Source organism: Cimex lectularius, unplaced genomic scaffold (genome assembly GCF_000648675.2).
Source record: "Cimex lectularius strain Harlan isolate CLEC.00 unplaced genomic scaffold, Clec_2.1 scaffold210, whole genome shotgun sequence".
Lineage (NCBI taxonomy): Eukaryota > Metazoa > Arthropoda > Insecta > Hemiptera > Cimicidae > Cimex > Cimex lectularius.
Window position 1 is genome coordinate 332890 of NW_019392884.1, and position 26973 is coordinate 359862.

The 26973-nt window shown below is 35.1% G+C and overlaps 1 protein-coding gene across 2 annotated transcripts; it reads right to left on the reverse strand.

The window, feature by feature from the left end:
- Positions 1-2935: 2935 nt before the first annotated feature.
- Positions 2936-7349, reverse strand: LOC106674011. Of its 2 annotated transcripts, none has more exons than XM_014406436.1 (7): positions 7116-7349; positions 6907-7059; positions 6291-6461; positions 3742-3927; positions 3523-3676; positions 3366-3464; positions 2936-3302 (listed from the first exon to the last, which is right to left on the reverse strand). In XM_014406436.1, the coding sequence occupies exons 1-7, from the start codon at positions 7283-7285 to the stop codon at positions 2970-2972; spliced, it is 1266 nt and encodes a 421-aa protein (XP_014261922.1). In that variant the 5' UTR covers positions 7286-7349; the 3' UTR covers positions 2936-2969. The 2 variants fall into 2 exon arrangements, with proteins under 2 accessions (XP_014261922.1, XP_014261923.1); XM_014406437.1 differs by having other exon boundaries at positions 6931-7059; positions 7116-7335.
- Between the last annotated feature and the right edge of the window lie 19624 nt (positions 7350-26973).

A 26973-nucleotide genomic window follows, 5' to 3' on the forward strand; every position in this document is an offset into this window, starting at 1 on the left:
ATGTTTCAAGCTAAACCACGTTCTGACGTTCTGGATTTTTCTCTTGATTGCTGAAGATAGTTTGGCAAATGGTGATTTTTTTAAAGCTCTAACGTACAAAGTAAACATTAATTAATCGGCGATTCGGGGCGAGTTAGTTTAAATGAAATTGAGAACGAAAAAAACTCACTCTGCAGAAATAAAAGCTTTTAGCTTAGTCTATTAATTTTAAGGAAACTAATATGTTACAATTCATACTCGTTGTAAAAACGTTCCATACCGGTCTTAAAGTATTTTAGCTTTCAAATTGCATTTAAGCGGAACATCTGAAGGGACTGTTTTACACAATTACTGTAGTTTGAAGGAAAGAAGTATAAGGTTGCTGCATTTCTAGCCAACTGTTATTTTTGCTTGTATATAAATAAAACAGCTAAATATTTTAATATTGAGTTTGGGCTCAGAGCCAGAGTGAAGTGACTTTGCCCTCTTATCCTGTACTTCGTCTGATCCTAAATCCCGTCCCCTTAGTTCTTATCTCGATCTCAAACGAACGACGTCCATCGTAAAAACCTGAAAGTGCATTTTACCATTGTACTGCAGTTGCAACTGTTAATGAAATAAGACAGTTATTATGAGCAATGGGAATTATGATAATTGAAAATATCACAAGCTTTCAAAAAGACATCTCTTAAAAAAAGTTTTTAAACAGAAAGGAGAGAGAGAGAGAGAGATAGAGAGAGAGAGAGAGAGAGAGAGAATGAGTTTGTGAGTGAGAGAAAGAAAGAATGAGAGAAACAAGGGAGAAAAAGAAAGGCAGAGAAAAGTAGAAAAGAAAGAATGAGAAAAATAGCAAGAGACAAACAAAGAAAAAAAGAATGAAAGAGAGAGAGAGAGAGAGAGAGAAATAAACAAAAATAAATGAAGAGGGAGAGAAAGGGAGAAAAAGGAATAAAGAGTAAATAGACTTACTATATTATTTGCATGGGTTTTAAAATAATCTAATGATATATTTTTTTAAACTTGCATTTCTATTTACGTTGTACTGCACTCTAGAGGTACAGACACACACGCACAAAACCATATGTATATAAAAATTTTCGGCGCACAGTACATTAGTTTTGCAACAACTTCCAGTCGTGATGATTTAGCATAATCGTACAGCCGTGAGATAGAGAAACGGAATGAAAAAGAAAAAGAGCAAGAAAGGAGAAAGGGAGAAGAGAGAGAGAGAAAGAGAGAGAGAGAAAAAGAGAGAGAGTGAGAGGGAGGGAATGAAACAAAAATAAAGGAAGAGGGAGAGAAAGGGAGAAAAAGGAATAAAGAGTAAATAAAGAGTTACCGTGTTATTTGCATGGGTTTTAAAATAAGCTAATGCTATTTTTTCCTGCTTTTACTTGTATTTGTATTTACTTTTTACTGAAATCTACAAGTACAAACAGACAGGCAGACAGAAACACACACCACACACACACACACACACACACACACACACACACAACACACACCAAATATATATTATATATATAAATTTTCATTTTATTTACTACTTTTTTTTATATTTATTATTTTTTCATTAACTCTAAAGATTACGTAAATACTAAAGTTCACGGCGCACAGTTCATTAGTTCAGCAACAACTGTCAGTCGTGATGGTTTAGTATAATCGTACCGCCGTGAAAGCGTTTAGGTTTTCACAGTTTAAACTGAGATTATAATTATATTGCAATCGAATTAATAAAAAATATATTATTTTATCTTGATAATATTGTTGTTATTCTTCTATTCTGTAGGTTGTTACTACAATTTATTTTTTGATGCACTCTATTCCACAGAAGGAGTCATTCAAAAACATAATTTTTATAAAAAATAAAGACTACTTTTTATAAAAAGTGTGTTTTTGGTTGCCACTGTCTGTGGAATAGAGTGGAAAAAGTTAAAAATAAATCGTGTTAATATTCGAACCATTGTTTTACACTTATTTCTACTGTACAGGAGCTGCAATTGTACTGAAATAAGCATGTTACTTTGAGCATTGGGATTTATGATAATTGAATATTTTACATGTTTTTACAAAGTCAGTCTACTTCCTCTTAAAACCATTTTTAAACAGAGAGAAAGTCACCCATACCCTAGTTTTTGAAAACCCTCCCTTTCTTACCTCAAAGTTAGCATTTAGAATATATAATTGGTTAATATTTTATTTTATTGAGAAGGTAAAGAGAATGAATCTCAGATTAACATTTTTTTTTTAAATGCCTATTCTATTGTACTAAAATAGAATAAGTCGAATTTAACTCGTAATTCATTTGTATCTTTTTTTTCATCTGTTTTAATACATTCAGAGGATTTTTGAACATTTTACATCTCCACCATCTTCCGAGGTTGGAATGGTATAGAAATAGTACTGGAGCATGCCACCATGCCATTTGTTTTTGTGAGCTTTTGTCCTTTTTTTCAACCGAAACAGCCACCTTGCAGGTCACCATCGTCATCGCAACTGGGCTCCAACTTCATGAGGCGCCTGTGGATCTCCTCCGTTATTTCAACATACACTTCACTAATGCCCAACAAGTTTTCCTTTTTTTTCTTTCTTCAAATTCTTCCTTATTTTGTAATTTATTTTGCCAGCCCAAACAGTTGAAACACCAAATATACATACATAAAAGATTAGCTATAAAATAAACAATTTTATTATAATTCTACATATATAATATTATTTTTTTAAATTGGACAGTATCTCCAACAAAAAATATTTCGTTGACTTTACCGACACCCATTAATAACCGTTAACAAGTACGATATTATAAAATAAATAACGTTGGACGCTATTCAGATAGCGTTCCGTTAATTCTGCGCATGAGTACGTGAATCAATTTAGCGTTGATTCAACACTAACTTTATGCAAACGTCCTTGTTCGATTTTTTCTAGGCAAAACGCAAAATAATAATATAATCAATTCAGTTTTTGATGTAGTGTATATTTTCTTATTTTTACCAAAGTCTTCTAGGAGGAGGGCGGATCTTCCTGTGTTCCGGGTAAGAGTCGAACGATTTAAGTATGAACCGTCTGTTGTTGACGGTCTTGATAGTTTTTGGGAAAAGATCCCACTGTGTCCTCTTGATTTCGAAGAGTGAACAGAACGGCTTCTTTTTAAGCACGAGATGGTGCTTTTTGAAAAACGCCCCGACGGATTTGTCGTAGCCGCTTTTGTAGCTGTACATGCTGAAAAGGGTCGGCGGATCGAATCGGGCTTTGGTCAAGAACAGGTTGACGTTAATTTCCTTCTGAAGTTTGAAAATGTTCCTTACATTTTCTGAGATTTTCTGTAGACAAAAAAAAAGAAAAATTTAGTTATAATAGTTAATATCAATTTTCGTTAAACGTACAATAACATCGTCGAAATTTCTTATTCCCATTTGTTCTAAGGTTTCTGCGTTCATTAATACCAAGTGTCTTCCGGCGATGGAGTTTTCAAGGAAGTTTCTCTGTGAAGTTTAAAGTTGGGTTTGACTTCAAAATCAAAAATGTGTTTTCAAATATTACCCTGTATTGTGGCATTTTTAAATCGTCGGAAATCCATTTGCTGACCCTTTCCACCGACCAATCAAACACTGGATTGTTATTCACTATGTTGTTCAAGTGATATTGAGCGATTGCAGTTAAACGCATACTCAAAGGTGCTTCTGCCGCAGTTCGCCTGTGAAATACGGACAGTTATCGCCCAAATAGCGAATATTCTGTTTAATAATTCAAGATTCTTACAAATGCTGAGGGGTTTTCTTTTTTAAAGGAATTCGCAGGCAAGCGTTTTCAGGCTCGGTAAATTGTGCCATCAGATTTTTGAACAATCTTTGTTTTATTGGTGGCCCGCCCATTTTGACTTTCACGACGCACTTTTTTAGATCGATTTCTTTCGGACTGCACACGCTACAACGGCTAGGTGGTCTCCTACAAAAGTATAAACGCAATATTAATTATCCGATTAACGCTGTTAGCGTATATAGCAGGTTTTTTATTTTTTTAAATATTTTCTTTTACTACAAGTAAAGTTGTGGATATGTACAAACTTTAAAATAAACTAAAATAAAATTTGGCACAGTAATGGTGACACTATGTGTTATGTCTCTTGCTCAAATGGTCGCGAGGCTACTGCCGCGCTATCTCCTTGGGGGATTATCGGAGATAGTTCAGGATGTTAGATTTAAAATTAAGGGATTTTGAATTTTAAGGCCATTTTGAATTGTGTAATTTAATACTTAGAGGGAACTTAGATAATTCCCTCCGCAAAGAAAATTTTGGATTGGAAAATCTGGATGCGGTGATAGCTGGAATGTTTGTTGAAACTCACAGTTCAATGCGGTAAGTACAAATTTACTAGATTTAATTGTCTGGTATATCAGTCGTTTGTTGAGAAGCGTGCGTTTTGATCGTTTATCAAGAAGAATGTTTTGTCTTGTATGTGAATTCCGAGTTGGTCTTTTGTAGATGTACAACCGAAGGCAGCGGACGTGGCTAACTATAGCAAGGTATATGTTTCCCACTAGGGTTGCAATGTCATTTAACATTGAGGTTCTTTTGCGTGGGCACCTGGCACATAGACCTTATCACACATTTAGATTCTCAAGTTAGGAGCGACTCACCTCCGCGCACGGTCGGTGTAGAAGCCCACATCATCCTGCAGCATGCCGATTTCGACTTCTCCCGCTTGCCCCTTCCGAGATTGGGTTAACATTGTGCATTTGACCAGTGCCGTGCGTAAAGGGATACCCGAAAGGTGGTCGAAATGCATCGGCCAAGCCTCCTATACACTCCCTAGATAGAAACGGCAACTCTATCTCTGGATGTAGGGGCTCCGCTAGCGTCGAAACCTTCAGATGCGCCCTGGCCACGGTTTCGAGTTTAGTGGAATCTCTAACCACCCCCCTAGAGGAGACTGTGCCTACGGTAAAAGCAGTCCAGACGACGACCACCGATAAACATTCGCCCCCGTCCACCATTCCTCACGCATTCGAGGGATACCGTCATCGTAGTCATAGCTCCTCGATAGCTGTACGCTTGGGCAGTCCGACCCTTCCGATTCCCATGAGGTCGGGAGGTAATTCGGTGGTCATACGCAAGTACTACGGTCCTCGGCCAGGAATGGAACACAACCTCTACGGGTCTCGCCACTAAGCCACTACCCATGCATGAGTATTTACCCATGCAGCTGGGCTTGAACTTGGAACGAAAATATGCTGCCCTGCAGTTCAAAAGGTTACGCACCCTCCCCCGACCGTATATAAATATATATAGACAGGATCTGGTACCCTAACCCCCGTGTGACTCTGATGCACCCGCCGTCCGGGGTCAGCTCGCAAGCCAACAACTCCCTTATCGCATCTCGAGGTAGGCGTAGTCTTGGCGTCCTTGCATGCTGTACGCTTCCTTGGCCTTATCGTCCAAATGCATGCAGAGGATGCTTAACGCGATCATGCGCGTCAGGAAACTCGTGCAGCTTCATGATTCCACGTCGGAGGGTGTTGGCTTTTATATACATTTATTTTTATCCGCCACTTTTTCAACCGAGGTTCTATTTTGATTAGGTGAGCCTGTTATGAACGATTAAGGGGCGGGATAGCAGTATCACCCGCAAAAGTGTGAATGAAAGTCGAGATGGATAGGGAAATCAGAAGTTACGTTGAATAAAGGATGGGTCCAATAATAAAATCCTGTGGGACTCCTGCCTTAACTGGATAATAGTCAGAGAAAGATGTTCCCTGGCTGACCCAGAACCGGCCAGTCAGGTATGATTGCAATATGAGGAATGATGTGAAGGGAAACTCTCAGCTTCCACAGCGAACCGGATGCCATATCAAGAAAAGAACCCAATCAGTACAGCTTCAGCTCAAGAGAGGAAGAGTCAGCGTCCACAACACGGTGGGATTGCTGGATTGGATTGGAAGGAGCTTCTCCAGGATTTTTCTTAGGATAGATAAGTGGCTTATCGAGTAATAGGATTGAGGAAAATGGTTAGGTTTATAGGGCTTTGGTATCGTTCTTACATGGAAAACCTTCATTATAAAATAATATGAGTAGTTCTAGGGTAGCAATTTTCAGGTATGTTAAGTAGAGGATTACTTTTTAGAGAGGGATCGGACGATTTCAGAGGGTGTAAGGTCATATCCCTGAGCTTTCTTTTTAAGAAGTTTTTCGATGATGTATTGGATGGATGAAAAGCTATTGGTTGAAAGGAAAGGGGTAGTGGTTGGACTAGTTCTTTCTCTATCTATTCGACAGCAGGTATTAAATACAAAACATCATTTTTTTCTTACTGCGTTTTGTCCTTTTTATTGACTGTTGTGTCCTCACTGGAAGATTCTTTTTCTGAAAAAATATCTTTTGGAAGAGGACTTGGGAAAAAAAGTGCCCTTGCATCTTCGCTTTGTGCGTTTGATCTTTTGCTATCCTCGGTAACACTTTCTTTTGAATAAGTTGGCACGTTTCTAAAACACATTGGGCTATTAATGGAAATAATCCACATAAAGTTAAATTTAGACTATAAATTAGTGTTCAAAAATATTTTCAAGGAATTCTCTTTAATTGTCATTCTATGTAAATAATATTGAATGCTGAACTAAACTAAATTTAGACGAGAAGAAATAAATTTATAACAACTTATACATTTGAATAATTAAACTTTCCATGTAGAGAAAGTATATTTTAATCTGCATATTAAAAAATGGACAAAAAAACACGTTTCTTAAGTGTATTGAATAACTTATTCAGTTTAATTATATTTATATGTTCATCTGTTTAAAAATTAAGATAATTACTTTATGAATGCAAAAAACCCAGGCATAGAAATAGTTACATGTGTAAAAACACATGGGTTTGTAAAAAAAATCAATACGTATTTTACCCGGGTTAATCGCATAGCTTATCACTCACGAGTAAGAACGCAGTTTTCTGTACTTGTAAAGTTTTTCTCCGATATTTTCAGTAGCCAATTTGAATACGGATGAGAATTTTTGTTCGAGATCTTCTTTGAGAGGGTGCGGTGCCCAGGGGATGAGTTTTAAGTTGCTTTTTCGTGCCTGGTCGCTGCAATATTCGGTAAATAAAGCACAACGGAAAAGTTCATATAACTGGAAACTCACGTAACGGAGTGGGACATTTTCATGTTACAGCTTCTTGTTTTAGTGGTCACATTTTTACGCTTAGAGTCTAAACAAAACGGTATGTCTAAGCTCTCGAAGGATAGCTTCGGCGATAACTGTTCTTCCTGTTCCCCAGAAGAAAATTTTATATGGCTCTTACAATCCGCCATTTTCCTCCACAAATTAATTTAATTTGTACGTATAAATAAATAGTTCATTTTCAAAACATATGCGTTAATAATATATGTTTATGTTAGAACGGATAGACGTACTATGTAAATTTACTCTTTCGTTCCACAGTAATGCTGAAGAAGATTTATGTTTGTTCCAGTATTATTTGCATGGGCATTAAAATAAGCTAATTATTATATTTTTTTTGCTTTTACTTGTGTTCACTTTTTCATGAGCTTTAAAGATTACGTAATACTCAATTTCAAGGCGCACAGTTCATTAGTTCTGCAACAACTGCCAGTCGTGATGGTTTAGCATAATCGTACAGCCGTGAAAGCGTTCGAGTTTTTGCGATTTAAACTGTGACCATAATTGTGCTGCAATCATATTAATATTTTTTTTTTACATTTTAACCATTGTTTTGCGCTTACCATACATTTTACCACTATACTGCAGCTGCAATTGTAATGAAATGCTTTTGCTATTTTGAGCAGTAGAATTTTTGAAAATTGAATATTTCACATTCTTTTATAAAGTCAGTCTTCTTCATCTTAAAACATTCTCAAACAGAAAGAAATAAACAGAGAGAGATGTATATAGAGAGAAGGAGAGAGAGAGAGAGAGAGAGAGAGAGAGAGAGAATGAGTGAGTGAGAGAAAGAAAGGGAAATGGAAAGACAAAGAAAAGTAGAAAAAGAAATAATGAGAAAAATAGTAAGAGACAAACAAGGGAAAAAAGAAAAAAAAGGAGAGAGGGAGAAAGGGAAAACGAATAAAGAGAAAGGAAGAAAGAAAAAGAAAAAAGAGAGAAAGAGATGAAAAAGAAAGAAAGCGAGAGAGAAATTAAAAAAAGACAGGTAGAGGGAGAGAGAGCGAGAGAGAGCGAGAGAAGGAGAGGGTTAGAGAAAATTAAGAATTAGTAGTTAATAAATTACACGGCGCAAAGTTCATTAGTTTTGCAATAACTGCAAGTCTTGAAAGTTTAGCATAATCGTTTAGCCGTGAAATTGTTCGACTTTCCCAGATTTTTCCCATATCTTCTTTTACGTTTTGAAATTGTTCTATATTTTCTACTATTTTTGTTGGATTCTAAAGTTCTACTTAACCGATAGACATTGTCAAGTCGTAAGTAGGTGCACTCTGCGGGTGCCCCAAGGATGTATCTTACGACCCTTCCTTTACACAGTGTAAACCAGAGACATTCTCAACCGTTTTGATTCTATACTTACCTGCTGCGTGGAAAATATCACCATCCATTGCTCTCATGAAGATACGGCTTCTCTACCAGAAACCTGAAAAGTTCAAGCGGAGGAAAATGTGATAACTTTCAACCAAAAGTGAACCCCTGCTTCCATCTGATTCAATAATATTTTTTCTCCCAACCTATCAGACCGCTAACAAAGAAAATGAAAAGAAAATAGAGAGAGAGAGAGAGAAAGGAAGACAAAGGAATAAAGAGAGAGGAAAAAGGAAGAAAAGGAAAGAAAAAACAGAGAAAAAGGGAACGAGGTGAAAAAGAAAAAAGTGTGCGATATAAAACGATACAAAAGAAAAGAATAAAGAAAAAAACAGAGAGCAAAAAAGAAGATAAAAGAAGCAGGGCAAGAGAGAAATCAGATGAAAAGAACAAGAGAAAGAGAGAGCGGTAGTGAGTGATAGTGGATAGAGAAGGAGGGAGTGGTGGAGAGAGAAAAAGAGGAAAACGAGTGAGGGGGTGAATAAATGGGTTAGTGAGAGAAGAAGGGAAAGAAAAAATAGGTTCAAATAGAAGAGAAAAATAGGTTCATACGCGCTTATATTATCGGTTTTTGTGCAAGCTTGGATGTTATTTTTGAAAAACTGTTCGTTTTATCGTTCTAGAGAACTTTTCCATAAATGAGAGAAAAGAACAGATAAATAAAATATCAGGGACAACGAGGAAATTGTTATTAGGTGTCGTTCAAGAAGATTTAGCCTTCACGTGTGTAAATAGTATAAATTATACAGCAGTGTATGGATGGATTTTATCGGAAGCGGTTGTCGAGGGTTTTAATATAATTATTTTAATAGAGAAGTAATATTTTTTGAAAATTGTTTATGTATTGAATAATAACTGTTTATCAATTGGTTTTTGTTATTGATTGAGTAATTTTATTGAGGTTTTCTTACTTATTCTATTATATATACATTGTAAGGCATTGTGAAAGCTTATTTTCACTGAAATGGTGGGCGATGTGGCACGTCTGAATCAAATTGCACCAATTTATAATTCGGAGGAGTTCGTGATAAAAGATTCATATTCTTTGTGCGAAGTTCACCTTCAGAAGTGGTCCATTGATCGTTGTTATGCTGAATCCTCTATTCACCGCCGTCACTAATCTTCCAAGAAATGGACCATTATGCTGCCCCTTTGAAAACGAATCACAAACAGAATGCGATCTCTTAAATTTCTCCCGTATAACAAATAACGGCTAACATACCTTGGGATATTAAATATTAAAGACAGCCTTTTTTCATTAAAAAGTTATTTGCCCTTCCCAAAACCACCCCGAATTTTATGATTTATTTAGAGACTAAACTTGACCCGTTATTTTTATATACCTTCGAACTTCATTTTAATTACATCTTTAAACTCTTGAAAAATCCTGATTACGTCTTTCCAAAATTGTAGCCCTGGAAGTCGTTAGTCGTGGTGCATTGTGGTTTCAATGTAGGAATAGCATGTGTAGGGATCTATCATGTGACTCATCATTTTCCATAAATAACATGAATGAGTGGCCTTTGCAGTTTAAGGAAATTATAACAAAATTGAGTGTCAATTTCAGTAAAGAACTTCGTGAACAAGTCAGATCAACCTCGCGCTTTTTATTCTATAAGGAACTTTACCAAGATGATTTTAATATGTTTAACCTATCTAAGGACAGGTCTAAAGGTTTGTCATTGGTCGAGTTAAGGTGGTTATTCAAAATCAAGTAGGGAACCTCCTTTATCTCAATGGTGCAGCTTTTCGGGCTATGTAATTTGTCCATTATGCAATGACCAGGTTAAAGAAGACATAGTGCATTTTATTGCAAAATGCACTATCCTATCGGAGATTCGGCTTCTGCGTCTAAATTTTTCTAAATTGAATATGACACAGGTTATTGACTTACTGCTTAATGATTACAAAAATTCAATCAAATATGGGATATGGGGAATAATGCCTGGCACTATCGCCAAGAGTTAACATTAGAATTTAATTTTTGAATATTTTAAAGCCTTGTCATTCTAAATTGCTGGCCCAAATAATTTATATATCTATATTATTGTAAAGTAAGCGAAGAACAAAAATTATTGTTTATAATGTATGCTAGTAATTAATGTAATTATTAAAAATTAAATTATCAATTGGAATATTTATTTATGGATCAATTTTTTTTAAATTTTTTCTTTTGTACATTTTTCTCTGTGTTGACCAAAAATTTAAGTCAAATGAAAATCGACCTCCGGCAGACGGACCCTCCATGCCGTAATTTTACTTTAAATTATATACTATGTAATGTTTATAACTTTTCTTTTTGCAATTATTATTATTATTATTATTATTATTATTAATTTTTAAGGGCGTTTTAACGGCTAAGGTCATTTCACGCCCTGACATCCAAACCTTCTATCTTAGGTTAGCTATGGTTCTGAGTGCTATAAAGCTCTGACTCCAAACATTCACTCGTAAACTAATTTATCCTATTGCCATCCAAGCTTTAATTTTTCTTCTTAAAATTCTTAATTCGGAAGGCCAAATGTATACAAAATTCCCATTTTAAATTGCATAAAATTTAATAAAATTATAAAATTTATTTCTGTTTCTTTTTTTAATTAGAATTGTGAATTTTGTTCCATAATTTAAAAATTCCCCGTAGGCTTGTATGGCTAATAATAATAATAATAATGGAGTCAGACTAGCAACAGTCTCAGCATGAGTATTGGCTCATCCTTATCCTTTTATTCTTCCATTCAAATATGATACATAAACTAATTCTACATAACAATAATAAGAAACAAAACACAATAACATTTCTTTATCTTTATCTTCTTTTTTTTTGTTTTGGAGGGAGCTATTTTTCTTATTTAAATTGCGATTTTGGGCATTGCAGTTTATTCCCCCGCAATTTGTATTTTCTTCCATTTCATTTTTCCGCTCCGGCAGCCTCAAAAACCTCTGAAAGAAGAAATCTTGCACGCACAACTTTTATTCAAACATTAGCAGGCATTCAATGATATAACAATTTGGGAAAAGGCCTAAATCTCATTATAAATTCCAATAAATTTGAGAAAGCTGAAAAGTGCTCTTCGAAAGAAACACTGGGGACCCAGTAACTCCTGTAAATCACTCGAAAGGTTGAGCCTTTGCCTAAAGGGTTGTAAAGTGGGACAGTCGACCAAAATATGTTTTACTGTCAAAATGGTGCGTTCTCCACTTCGCGTACATCGAGGACAAGTTGGAAGGTTGTTGCCTATTAAAAACCTATTATGGATTAGCCTGATATGACCTATTCGCAATCTAGAGAGAATCACAAGTTCTTTTCTCTCAAGTTCCTCAGTTGGCCATTTATGTACAACTGGCTTTATTATTATTATTATTATTATTAAAGACAGCCTTCTTGAACATCCTTTATCTTTAACAAATTAATCTTAATAAACATAATAAACCTTTCTTCATTTATCTTCTAACATGCCATCAAGATTTATCCTTATTTCAAATTGTGCTTTTTTTTAAATTACATTTATTTGGTATTTACAACTACAAGTGATGTATTAAGTAAATATGTTCGTATATGTTGAATTATCATTGGAGGCTCTTGTAGGAGAAGTTGCCCAGTAACACTCCTTCACACTGATACCTTGTTCAGTCTTCACACAATGAGAAGGTCTCGGGGCTACTTTCGCTTCAATCGTCTTGAAGGATTTTCAGGTAGGGTTTGAAGTGATAAATTTCGTACGAAAAGATTACTGTGTGTGTTCAGTGATTGATGAAATTTTTTATATCGGGTTTTGATGAGTTCGTGTACAAACGGGATGTGTAGGTCTTTATGGATAGTGTAATTTGAAACGTAAAAAGGAGCATTTATAATTTGACGAAGAATTTTAGATTGGATTGATTGGAGACGCTGGGAATTGGAATCCTTGGTTGAGCCCCACACTTCACAACCGTACGCCCAGAGAGGTCTAATCATTGTCTTGCAAATTAAAAGTTTATTTTCAAGGTCTAATTTTGATCGTGAGTCGAGTAGTCTTTTTAACAATTTATAACGTCGGTTTATTTGCTGTCTTTTCAGTCTTGTACGGGGATTCCAAGTCAGTCGTTTATCCATGAAAAGTCCAAGATAACGCACAAGGTCAGTGGTAGGCAATGGAATTCCATTTATACAGCACCGCAGGACAGACTTTTTCCGTAAGGTAAAATTGATCTGTGTGCTTTTTGTTAGGTTTACCTTTATTCTCCACTTTGTGAACTATAGTGTTAATTCATTCAGGTGTTCTTGTAAGTGTTGAGTGTCAATTGAGGGGTCCGAATTGCGTGTAAGAATCGCTGAATCATCAGCGAAAGTGTGTGTCGAAATGTTAACATGTGTAGGAATATCTGCAGTGTATATGGAAAATAGAAAAGGCCCAAGTATGCTTCCCTGAGGAACACTCGCCCTTATGTGTATATAAGGTGAGAATTCAGTTCCCTGACGGACTCGACAAAATCGATCCGTCAGATAAGATCTCAGTGTAAGACAGTACGTATGAGGCAGGATATTCCTCAGTTTCCAAAGCAAGCCCGAGTGCCAGACTCGATCGAAGGCCTGCTCTGAATCAAGAAAGACACCCAAGCAATGCTGTTTTTGTTCGAGAAAACAAATTGCATTTTTCGAATTGCAAAAATAAAACTTATTAATAAAAATAGTATGAATTTTTACACAGAACTGATATTAACAACAGAAAATATCTTCAAAAACTAAATTTACCGTTAATGTTTGTGTTAGATAGAAAGCAGAGTGAGATAAATAAATAGACAGAAACAGAGGGAAAAGGAAAGAGAGAGAGATAAAGACGGAGAATAAAGAAGGAGAGAGAGTGAAAAAATAACGAGAAAGTGAGGGGGGAAGGAATGAGTGAGTCAGTGAGAGAAAGAAAGAGAAAAAGAAAGAGAGGGAAAGGAGAAAAAGGAATAATGAGACAAACAGCAGAGAGAAACAAGGGAGAAAGAGATTGAGAGAAAAAAAGGAACTGAAAATGTAAGAGAGAGGGAGAGAGAGAGAGAGAGAGAGAGAGAGAGAGAGAGAGAGGGGGGAAAGAACTGAAAGAGAGGGGGAAAAAACGAGAGAGAGAGAGAGAAAATGAACGAGTGAGTCAGTGAGAGAAAAAGAGAAAAAAAAGAGATAGAAAAGGAGAAAAAGAAAGAATGATAGAAATAGCAAGAGAGAAACAAAGAAGAAAGGGAGTGAGAGGTAGACATTCATTCCAATAAACACATAACATACGTTAAGGCCCAAAGATCTATATATTCCTGAGATATATGCCGTACCTATGGCAGCGCGCATAAGTCATTTGCATTGAAAAGTCGAATTGCTTTTTATGCAGAATCTTTACAGCCCATTATTAAGTGCTCTACCGATTTGATTGTATAAATGTAACAATATGTTGGGTTCAAGATATTTTTTTTGTATAATTTTCTTGCTTCCTCATTGCCTAAAAACAGAATTATATTTAACCAACATCCAAGATTTATTAAAAAATATAGATTATTCAGAAATCGTGAGGTGCGGTCTGGTGTGATATAGGTTTCAGAAAAACATTTTCTTTGTCGTGCTAACGTTTCGATCTTATTGAGATCATCTTCAGGGCTCAAAGTGTATGATTTCTGTGTAGTTTGTTTTTCTGAAACCTACATCACACCAGACCGCATCTCACGATTTCTGAATAATCATCGACTAACGGTCACTAAACACCACACATAAAAAATATAGTTTGAATTGGACAACATTGTTATTGATTTTATTTACTTTTATAAAAAGTTTTTTTTTTGTAGGATGGTTTATCCTTTAAGAAAGTGGCATTCAATTATCGAATAAGATTAAAGACTTCGTCTACCGGAATTCTTCCAGTTGTCGCAATATCCTGGAGTAGTTTCAACGCTCAACCGGTTTTTCCTACGTTCAAAGTTCAATCTCAGTTTAATCAGTTAAATGCGATTAAATGTTTCAGTTTTTTAAACCTGTTTTCAATAGCCATTCAGATATTATTAACTTTACTTTAAGTAGAAATACTTAACCTTTCGCTATTCAATTCAACGGTTGTTGATTTAATTTTATTTATAAATTCTATAAAAACCCTTCTTGAAGAGGGGGATACAAGAGAAAGTTTTCAATGAGGCACAAATAGAATTGAAAGTCGGTCAATTTTCACGCTCCGCATTGAAGTTTTTGTGTTTATTGTCTTTCTTGTCAAACAAAAAACAAACAGTCAGGATTCAAAATAAGAATTTTGTCACAATCGATATTCCGACGTTTGTTGTTTACAAAATCTGAATTCGTGAAATGACTATATTTGCGTGCAAATCTGGTTGGCAGGTCCAGTTTCAAATAAATAATATATAGTATATAACAGGATAATATAATCAATATTTAAATAAATGTTAATTTTATAAATATATAAAATATCAAGCATTCTTCTTGTTAAATAATTACTCTTTAATATTTAATATAAGTCATCCAGAAAAGTCTTTCGCGCTTTTCACGAAAAAGTTTTTCAATTGTTATTGTTTTAATACCGTTAATAAAAAAATTATATTTACAGAGAAGGATTAGGTGTTTACATTAAATAATACCAAGTGGATAATTCTTCGATTCATAAACAAAAAGTATCTTGAAGAGTTTACTCTAAATCATAAAACATTTTCTTTCTCGTGTCTTCAAAACCCTAATTTTCACGTGATTATTCCATGAATTTTAGTTCTGTATTAGGGCGGCCGAAGAAGGTCGTAAAATTTGCACTGTGTTCGGTGATAAAACGATAAGTGGGAGCCAAAAGTGGTTCAAAAAATTCAAAAAAGTACCACACAAAATTCGAAATCTTTTGTTGGTGGATATACAGTTTTCGCTTCAATGAGTTTGGAGACAGCCAATGTAACATCCAGTTTTCGTCAAAAAAATCTTTACAAAAATCTTTGGAAGCAATGAAAGACAAATGTTTAAACTAGAAGCTTGTTACCGTCGGTCATTTTATGAGAAACCCATTTGCTCAGTTTTCACCTTTTCCCAAGTCAATGTATACGAGAGCGAACGGTTTCGTTTACGTTGAAAACTTCGTCAAGTTCATGTTTGACACAAATCAAGTTCGAACTTCCTCAAATCATTGTAATTCGAGACAGAGGGGCAACCAGACAATGGTTCATCTTAAATGTCTTCAATCCCAGAAACGAATTGTTAAAACCACTTTTGGCAATGCGCTCACTGATATTGGGTTGTCCGGAAAATAATGCAGGATTTTAAGTTTTCATTAAAAAAAATCTATATAAAATATTCTGTTTACGTTTACAGGATTACTCATTTGTATGAATGTCNGGAAATTATTTTGATTAAAGAACATTGCTTTAAAGTAACTAGTTTCTTTTTTTTTGTTTAATACCAAAATCCTGCATTATTTTCCGGACAACCCAATAGTTTTATTATCGAACGTGTGCTACGAGCTGCCTCGATCGCCGTAATGCTCAGCTAAAATTGATGCAATAAACACGTACGTATTATATGTTTTAAAGCCATGAGATTTGTAATAACAATTCAAGGCGTAGAATCACCGGTTGGTAATGTGGCTGCTGGAGTACCACAAGGCTCTGTTCTCGGACCTACTCTGTTCCTCATTTATATTAATGATATGCATGCGCTGCTGGGGGCTTAACTTGTAACACTAATATAAAAAGCTGGAAAGAACTTTTGAATAAGTTCCTAAGGTTATGCACTAACAGCCAATTAGCAACCAAGATAGATGAACACACAAACTCCGGAGTGCAATTCCCGCGCAGTTCATAGAAAAAAAATTGTCAAAAATTTTTTGATAGATGTCCTGGTAACGCTATAAGATTAATTCAAGATATCGGACAAAAACGTGCACCCAGAGCCAAACAAAAAACCCTATGGGACCTCAAGGCGCTGTATCAAAAAAATATTGTTATTGTGAGAAAATAAACCTATAATATAAATTTTGTATTTAATCAGACATGAAAAATTATATACTTTTTAAATATTCAACGTTAACATGATAAATGTATATTTCTCCTTGCAGAGGTAGAAATTGTAAATAAACCATTTAAATTGTTTTTCATTGTTTAACGGCTTTTTCATCTAAACTCTGCAATCAAACTCAAAGCAACTTGCCAAAGGGCTAATTAACTGCGACTTTATTTGTAATTAGCTTTAAGGAAGAAGACCGTTCAACGACCTTTTGAATGCAATGATTATTACGTTGCTTATTGTTCAAACTGCTTTTATGAACCAGAACAAAGATTAAAAGTTATAAGTTAATTTATGACGTCTTTAAAACTTTATAACATAATTCTAACTTATTTACTTTTACTACTAGCTTCTCGGAAACATGCCAAATCAATTTGTAGAATTAGAAAACGATGAGGAGCCTTGATCATTAATTGTTTTAGCAAAGTGATTGGTCCGTGTATACTCAGCCTTTAGAAATACAGAAAATCCCACTGTATTTCACTAAGTAAGTTGGCATTAAAGCACAAAGGTTCTGAATGTTTAATTTGGTTGAAAGTGTTAAAATGTGCCGGTAAATCATTTGTCATTTCTCGTGTTTGTTTAAACTTTACAGTTTATTTACCTTTACAATTTTTTCAAAAGTGAATGTTCTGTCAAAATTTTCTCCATGAACGAAACATAGAGTGTCGATTATACATGGTGTCGTTTTAAGATGGTCCAGCATAATTTCTCTTGAATAATATAATATAAGTAATAATAATATAAATATGTAATAATAATATAAAAAAAGGGTTTAATATTTTTAGTCTAGTTTCAAATTATTATATATTTAATTTAACTATTAAAGTAATTATTTCTCACTCACCCTCTCTCACTTACTTACTATTTAGCATCAAAATTAAAATTTTGAAGGAGTTGAACGAGAGTGCAACAAAGAAACCGTAATTAAATAGGCTCAGTTGAAATTTTCGGTGAAGGACTATTATAAAAAACAGAATTGGATATATAAATAGAACTAAATATATAGATATAGGAAAGTAGAAGGTACAATAATTGAAAAACAATTGTAAATATCGTATTTTATTAATAACGATTTAAAAGGTAACAATTCACGGCTGATCGAGTATGTTAAACCATCACGACAGCCAGGTGTTGCAAAACTAATGACCTGTGCGCCCGAAATTAAATGGGTCGTAAAACATCATTTATACAGTTATTTTCAATTTTTTTATTTTTATCAAACTTCAAAAGAGAAAATGTATTATATATTTAATTATTCTATTAAAGTAATTATAATAATTGTATTTTTTGCTTTTATTCTGTAAAACTATAAAGTCACACTCACTTTCTCTCTTTCATTCTCACTCTCAATAACTTACTATTTAGCATCAAAAATTAAAATGTGAAGGAGTTGAAGGAGAAGAGTGTAACGGAACACAGTAATTAAATAACATCAGTTCAAATTTTCGGATAAAGCTACAATAATATCTTCACCATGGACCCACTAATAATAATAATAATAATAAAAAGGAAAAAAGACAACTTAGATTTTAAAGCATTTAAGGCCATGGATCTTGGATCCGTCTGCCAGAGGTCGTTGATTAAACAAGTCAAAAACGAAAAATACACAATAAAATAAAAGTTATAGCCTACGCAATAAAAAGAACAAAAAGGAGAAACAACAACTGTCAAAATGCGAAAGAGAACAAAAAAACAGGTTATACAAAAGAAATTAAAAATTAAACTGATTAATTAATTCATATCTGTAATTCCATGCATGCCTAGCGTATCGAATTAAGGGCCGCGAATTGGAGCCACTCACAAACCGTAACAGGTCAACCCTGGGGAGAGTGAAACATCCGAGATGCAACAACCGAATCTCACTCAGGGTTGAGCACTCCACCAAGAAGTTGGATACAGTTTCAATAGAGCGCGAATTACACAAAGAACAGATTCCTAATTCCTCTCTGATCCAAACAGTTTAAGTGCAAAATCTCACTTCTTAGCTTAAATAGCCATCGCAACTCATTGAGATAAAGACCGTCAAAATTATCTTCACGTAGGTCGAACAATGCAGGAGAAATTTGTACCTCCTTGTAAAGTGTAAGATGCGTAGATGCTTGGACACGTGACCGGCATTCTTCCTGATGTTGTTTATTATGAGGAAGGGCAAGTTGTACTTTTCAAACAAATATTTCCAGTGAGCGAACCATGAAATATTAGTCTTTATAACCGCCAACGATGTTATTTTGTGTATCTGGTATCGGGAGACATCAGAACTTTCACAATATAGGAGTAGTGGACCCACTAATCCAGACAATGCAAGAGAAAATCATGGAAATACACAAACAAAGAAAAGAGGTAGTTATTGTCTGGATACCGGGCATAGAAGGTAATGAAAATGCCAATCAAGCTGCCAACTGAGCAGCGAAAATGCCACATGACCCGGAAATTCCCGTGAGTCCAGGGTACGTCAAAAAATACATGAAGGATCTTGTTGGAAAGATTGGCAGGACCGCCGGGACAAAATGACCGACAAATTATAAGAACTAAAACAGTCGGTCCGTGGGCCATGGATAGTATGAGCAAAACAGAGAGAATAATGTTGCCCCGACACTAGACGGACGCATGGTCATCTCTTGGTGAGAAAAAGTCTACGGAGATGCCCATTGTGCGGCGTACAAATAACTTAAGCATTTACTAACCGAATGCGAATTATTGGCGCCACACAGATATATATATATATATATATATATTATGAAGGGTGGGCGACTAAGACCCGAGGGGTTAAATGCCTGGGTAGACTCGTACCTTGTCCCTAAAAGGTCCGGGACTTGGTCGGCTCACGTGTCCTGCATAAACCTCTTGGACTTGTTCACAAACCCCAAAATTTTGGACCATTTTATCTCAGGGAGTGATTTGGTGATGTCCTCTCCTTCAAAGATTTCAAATCTAGACCTAGCATACCTATCACATTCTGCGAGGTACTGCTTTGCCGTTTCTTCTTTTATTTCGCAGAAGCGGCAAAAGGGATCTGGTAGGATACCCAGGATACCCATTATGAACAGGTGTCTTCTCAGTGGGCAGTGGCCCGTCAGGATACCTATCAGCCTCCTAATTCCCTTTTTTGAGNGCTAAACATTATCAATTCTAGTTTAGCAGGATTAATTGATAAACCTTTGTCACTACACCACCCATAAAGTAATCCCATGGCGTTTTCCATCAGTAGTGAAAGAGTCAGGGGATCCCTACCTGCGAGCATTATGGTTACCATCATCTGAAAATAATTGACTGTAGAAGCCTGAATTTTTCAGAAGTTCTATTAAGCTGTATACTGTAATTAGCCATAAAAGAGGTGACAAACAGCGCCGCAGAGAACAAAGTGTGGCCTTTCCTCGAGTTTGAAAGACGTTTTACAACACCGCAATGACAACAGCAAGAAAGTAATCGAATATCTAAAGCAAATAAATGCATATGGTCGCCTTTAATGCTTCTCCACACGTGGTTTCGTTTTCCCTTCCTGAAGTGAGTGTATTTATTGGCGAGAATGTGTGAGTGTATGGGTGGGTAGTGGTCGGAATATCGAGTACACCACAGACCCACCAAACTAGGATAGATACCTCTTTGTGTTTTTGGGTAGAATGAATGAATTTATTGGCGCGAAAGTGAGTGTGTATGGGTGGGTTGTGCAGGAATATCGAGTACTCCACGGACCCACCGATTTAGGTTAGTATTAGGCTATAATATCTTTTAGAGTGAATGGGTGGAGGCACTGTTGTAATATTAAATGCGCCAGTGGCTCCGCATTTTTTTATTTCTAAATACAGAATGATTGGTTACTGTTTGAGTGAATGTATTTATTAGTGCGATAGTAGTGTATGCATGGGTGGGTCTATGGTGGAATATCAAGTACCCCATAAACCCACCAACCTAGGTTAATATTTTAGATTAATTGTAATTTTAATTGTACATAATGTCTGGATGTATTTATTAGCGTGAACGAGGGCGGGTTTTCAGAGGAATATGGAGTACTCTGAAACCCGCATATTGGCTAGGCTAGGATTAAATGTTAGTGAATGAGATATTTTTAGAGCCTTTTCACCACGTGTGAGAGGGCTAAAAATGTAGAAATAACGTCCCAGAACACAGCCAGAAAGTTCGCCATACTTCCTACAGAAAAGCTAACTTCAAAAAAAAAAAAAATAAATAAAAATAAAAATAAATAAATTTTTTAAACGTGAGGTGGAAGACATGTGAGGTGCCGACAAAAGCCCAGGCAGCTAACCGGCCGGAAAAAAAAAATAAATAAACGGACAATAGAATTCAAGTCTGTATACTTTTACATCATCTGCAAATAATTTTGTATTATTATAATTTATTAATTTAAGTTGGTTACCGTTGTACCATAAAATATCCAAATTCAGCCGGAATAACAGAAAAATAAATTAGTAGTATTAATAAGCGGGACCGGAAAATTACTTTACGTGTATATATTCCCCTATTTGTATGAATGTATTTATTTGCGTAAGGGTCGAAGTATGCATGGATGTAGCTCTGACGGAATATCGAGTACTTATAGGCCCACCAAATTAGTATAGGTATGTATTTATAGTATGGTGTGAGAGGTCATAGGCATTTCGTTGGTACTAGACTTCCGAAGTATAGTGACCTGTCCAGAATGAATGTATTTATTCGCGTGAGTGATGATGCGTGAAAGAACGTGGCTGTGGAGGAATATCGAGTACTACACAGGACCGTCGAACAAATTAGGATAGTTTAGTGTATGAATGAAATTTGTAAATACAGTTTGAATGTATTTACTAGTGTGAAGGAAAGAAGCCGCGAGATCACGATAATCTTCCGACCTCCGATTTAACTGTAGTGTAGGTTAGTAAATTAGTATGTGAAATGTGTATAAATATTTATAAACGTGAAACGTGTGGGGGTAGCAACAAACAAGATAACGAATCTCCTATTAGGTGAATCGAAAGGCAACAGTCGTTTAATTGGGGGTTAAGAAGACTTAGAAAAGAATATACACATAAGATAGCTAAGAAGACAAATCTGAGAAAGCTAAAAAAGCTTCTTCTGTAATACCAATGTTAGCATACAAATATTTGAGAGCTATATTTGCAAAAACCTATTGTGTATAAATTTAATATACTTTAAACATTGAGAAAACCACTTGTTGTATATTTAAACTGCAATTTATTCCATGAAAAAAAACAACAGTTTTTTAAATGTTTAGCTTGTTTATATTATAGTAAAATGAATTTAGTTAGAAATCCGTTTTTTTTCTGAAGGAGAATAAAGTAAACAAATTTATTCAGTTTTAATTGGACCTAATAATATCATAATAAGATTTTGAAGCACTTAATTACATCCTTTTCTTATTTTAAAATTTATGCTAGTCAAAGTTTCCTATCCAGTCTGTCACCAATTAAAAAATCGTTATAATTTAAACCACGGTGTCTACAGTTTAATAAACACCCAGTAAACAAAATGACAGGGATCAATGTATTATTGAAATTTAAACATTCGGATGCCTTCCAGGATGGGAATTGTCCCACTCATCGTGTCAGAGGCAGACTTTCTAGCAAGTTTTATTGCGTCACAAGCAGCCCCAATCTATTGTCAAGGAGGTCCAATTTTAACACCCTTCACCAACCCCCGCCTCCTTTACCCATCGTGTCATAAACATTGTAATGACGCACGTCAGAGCAATTCCGCTCAAAACGCCCGGTTGGGCCTGTTTTTTTAAACGAGAAACGTTATGCATTATTATTTAAGAGAATAGGAACCTACAAAAATAAGAGTTGATTGCGTATCTATTTAAATTTGATTGGATTGATTTGCTTTCGTGGTCTGATTGACCAAATAAATTCTTTTCAATTAATTAATCTTTAAGTAAGGTATTGGTTGAGATAAAAAAAGCCAGTTTCACAAGCGGGATTCGAACCCAGGATCTTCGGCTAGAAACGCCGTTGCTCTACCACTTGAGCTATCGTTACTTCGATCCACTCCGACACTAACTTCCCTTTGAAAAATGGCAAAAAGGAAAGAAAATTCAAGAAGGTGAGGCTGAGATGGGAAGTTGGTGTCCGAGTGGATCGAGGTCACGATAGCTCAAGTGGTAGAGCAGCATCGTATTTAGCCGAAGATCCTGGGTTCGAATCCCGCTCGTGACACTGCCTTTTTTATCTCAACCAATACCTTACTTAAAGATTAATTAATTGAAATTAAATTTTATTGTTGAATTCAATTGATAAGAGATTATGTTTCTTTTGCTCAGAGAAGTTTATATATGATTTACTTTCGGCAATGTACAAATTTTAGAAACTCAATTGTGAGTAATTACTAAAAGTTTTTAAGAATAAAGTTACATACTTTTAAAGAGTTCCGGAGGTTTTACCAATTATTTATTTTTGTTCCAGATAATTCAATTTTTTCTTGTAGATTATCCAGAGATCGTGAGATGCGGTCTGGTGTTACGTAGGTTTTAGAAAAACATTTTATTTATCGTGCCAACGTTCGATCTTTATTGAGATCATCTTCAGGGCTCAAAGTGGTTTCTTTTCCGTGTTGATGTGTCATTCTTGTCTGTCGTGTTGAGAGTGCCAGTGAGATATACACCCTCAACACGACAGACAAGAATGACACATCTACACGGAAAAAAACACTTTGAGCTCTGAAGATGATCTCAATAAAGATCGAAACGTTGGCACGATAAAGAAAATGTTTTCCTAAAACGTACGTCACACCAGAACGCATCTCACGATCTCCGAAAAATCAATCACTAACCGTCACTAAACGCCACATATTTTTCTTGTAGATTCATACTTTATGAAAAACAGTCCCACGACCTGGTATCTTGAGGAACCGGAAATTCCGTGTAAGGCTCGTGTCCGGGCTCTTCCTTTTGTTCAAAAGAATGAATTCTTATTGTACCTTCCTAATTTCTTCCTTTAGTGCAATAAAATCAATCCTTCTCCTTAGAAGTATCAGGTCATTGACTGTCGCTGCTACAATTTGATTCTCTAAGTTTTTTGCCGTACGTTAGGTTAAATCACCATTGAGCTGTTGCTTCGCATTCGAAGAAGATATAGGTGGCTGTTTACTCCTCCTCATTACATAATCTGCAGATGGGATCATCTTTTTATATGCCCATGTGGTGTAGATGTGTCATGCCAGATGCTCAGTTGCCAGTGACCGGTTAGTAGTCCTACCCTCCTCTGAGTTTAGCCCTCTCCGCAGCAGTGATTTTGTCAGTCTTGGTGAGGGTTGTTTCATTATAAGTTTTCTGTGTCTGGCGCCGCTAATGTTTATCCATTTCTCTTTTTGTTTTGCTTGGATCCATTCTGCAATGGAAGATTCTATATTTGTTTTTGTTATCCCAAGTATAGATTCGGGGCCTATGTATGGTCTTGTAGATCCTCCTCTGGCCAGTCTGTCTGGTTTTTTGTAACCCAAAATTCCTCTGTGCCTTAGCACCAAGATCAGGTTGTTGTGTTTCCTCAGGTTTTGGAGATTTTGGACGCATTCACTGACTAATTTTGATGTGGTTCTTTTACAAGCTAATGGTTTAATGGCTGCTTTGCTATCAGATCTTATGAGGATTTGGTAAGGTATGTACAGTACGTGTCCTCTGCTTCAAGTTTGATGAAGAGGCTGCCACACAGTAACGCCGTCGAGATGAAGGGAAGAAAAGTTATAGTACACTTAAAGTTCAAAAGCTGGAAAAGCTTGAATTGCCGGTGGACTGTGAGAACTACTCTGTACACACGTATATGCTTATGAGCTTATATTAATCAGTAATCTTTTGATTAATATTTATGAAGCAACGTTTCGTCTTCAGGAAACGAATATTCCAAAAACTTTAAAAATAATTTTCTATATTGAGTCGCACGCTACTGCCTAGGTTTTAATCGAAAATCAACCAGGCATACATTTGAAATGAGGGGCGTAAATAGCCGAACTCGATTTGTGAATAGGCGATAATGTTAGAAATAAATACAAAAGCTATTGACCTTTTCTGGTTCTTTTCTTAGGCTCGAATCAATACTCGATCAATAATCGATACTCGACCCCGGAGTACAACCTTTGAGTTGGAGCAAATATCAAACAGCAATCGCCTTCGCTTTGCTTCTCATTATTCTGCACTAAGGGGCTATTTTTAAAGGAAAGACGATTTAGGTTTTGCCAAATCTCTTTTCAAGAACGTTTCGATAAGATTGGAAATATGTAATCAAAGTTTTACCCATTTTTTTTCAAAACCATCTTATTAAGAATCTTTTTTTTCATTTCATCTACTGTATACCACTGTATTTCACCCTTTACTTTTCTTCTTGATTCTACCTAAATGTAAATATTGTACTGCTAATGTTTTAACTTTATAAAACTACTGCCGAACGAAGAAATTTATAATTCAAAATATCACTTGGCCTAATTTGTTCAATCTAATTTTAAAGTAATCGAACTTCTGCGCTGATAAATAATGATTTAATCGATTTTTCTTATTATATATATATATATATATATATATATATCTTTTGTTATTAAACTGTTAAGACAACTTCATTTCAAGTTTCTCTATAAACTGTAGAAATTTTAGAAGTTTTTTAATGATTCTAGATTAAAAAGTTATTATTAATTAGAATAGTTTGTCTAATTTTATCATCAGTATTGTGCAGGTAACAGATTAATAATATTTTTCGAAATTAACAATGTAAGAAATTTATGATTAAACTCAAGGAATAATTTTTCTTTTTAATAATGGAGGCTGGTTAAGTATTATTTTCATTTAATACAATTAACTGGGTTAGTAATGGTTTTGTTTTTCTTGAAACGGAGATGTTTTAGGTTTTCTGATCCAAGGATACTTTTGTTTTAGATCCGTTCGGTTAAATTCCCTCCCAAAATAGAAAGCTACAAGTAATAATTTACATATCTAATCGAGCACGCTAGTTTTCGTGTTTCCAATCAAGGGATCTACTGAAGGCGTATAATTGGAGGAGGTGAGAGTTACAAAAATAGTTTTCATAAAGTTAATATCATAAGAATCTTAGACAAGTAAACATTCGTTTTAGTTGCATCTTCACATATGTTTCGGTATCATCAACGTAATTGGTCAATTTTATTTTATAGGAGCCTTCATGTTTTTTAACATCATGGGTAAAAAAACAAGTGAAATAGATTTGAATCGTAAAGGTCAGAAAGTAATTCCGGATGGTTGGTAATATTTTTAAGTAATTTTTTTAATTTTCTTTATTTTATTAGACACATTATTATTAGTTTCAGTTTGTCTATTTCAGTTAATACTTATTAAATTTTTAAATCAAAACAATTTCTAGTCGTTCTGAACCGGCATTGTGTCCGTCATCACTGGTTAAATGCGTTTCGGCTTCAACAAACCCGCGAGTAAATACGGACCCAAATAAGTGACACTAGGCCTGTTCAGCATAAGTTCACCTATTTTCAGACCAAGCATCAACTCTACGATAAACTGTGTAGTAACATTTTTCCTTAGAAATTTTTTAAATTAAATAATATTGTACAGACAGTAAAAAATTGTAATCTCTAGATTTTATACATTGGCGTTATCAATGATTTCATGAAATTGTTAAAACGAAAATAATTATGCATTTTTATAATAGGTTATATTTTTGTTTATTTCAATTTTTATTAGACTTTTCCTCTGATTTACCATCTGAGTAGTAAGAGCTTACATTCTTCCTTTATTTTTTCTTCTTTCTTCTTTTTCATTACTTTCTTTTTCACCTTTATTAACTTGTTCTATATCTTATTTACCGAGTAATTATACTTTTTTTGATGCAGTAAATGTTTCTAAGTGTAGCCTAATTTTAATAATTAACATCTAAAAACTTAAAGAAAATTTGATGGGACGATCAATAGATTCCGATTCACTTTCACGGCTATACGATTATGCTAAACCATCACGACGCGCAGTTCTTGCAAAATGAATACAATGTGCGCCGTGAAACGTGCAATGTGTAAGATTGTAGAATGCACATTACACACTCGCACATAATGTATATAGATGTATATAGATATACATACATAGAATTCCACCAGTCATTATGTATAAGCGGATGTTCCGCAAAGAATCTTTAGTACCATTATCTACTCAGTATAAACAGCAAAAAATTCGATCAATGATGACTAAGTACTTCTCATATATGCAGACGATATCGCTTTCTTTGCTGCAAACTCAGATCCAGTTTAAAAAAAACCCTCCAAGACCATCTTTCCTGATTGCAAAAATGTTTCAAGAAATGAAAGATTAGACCCGACGAAACCAAATTTCAGTAAATAACCTTCTTTTTTTCTGAATCACCTCTTCTTCGATCTAATACAATTTTGTTTCCCAGCAGCATTGTCGATCGCTATTTGGGACTTAACATGGGCAAACGACTTACTTAGGGCATAACAGAATAGCACTGAACAGACGATACG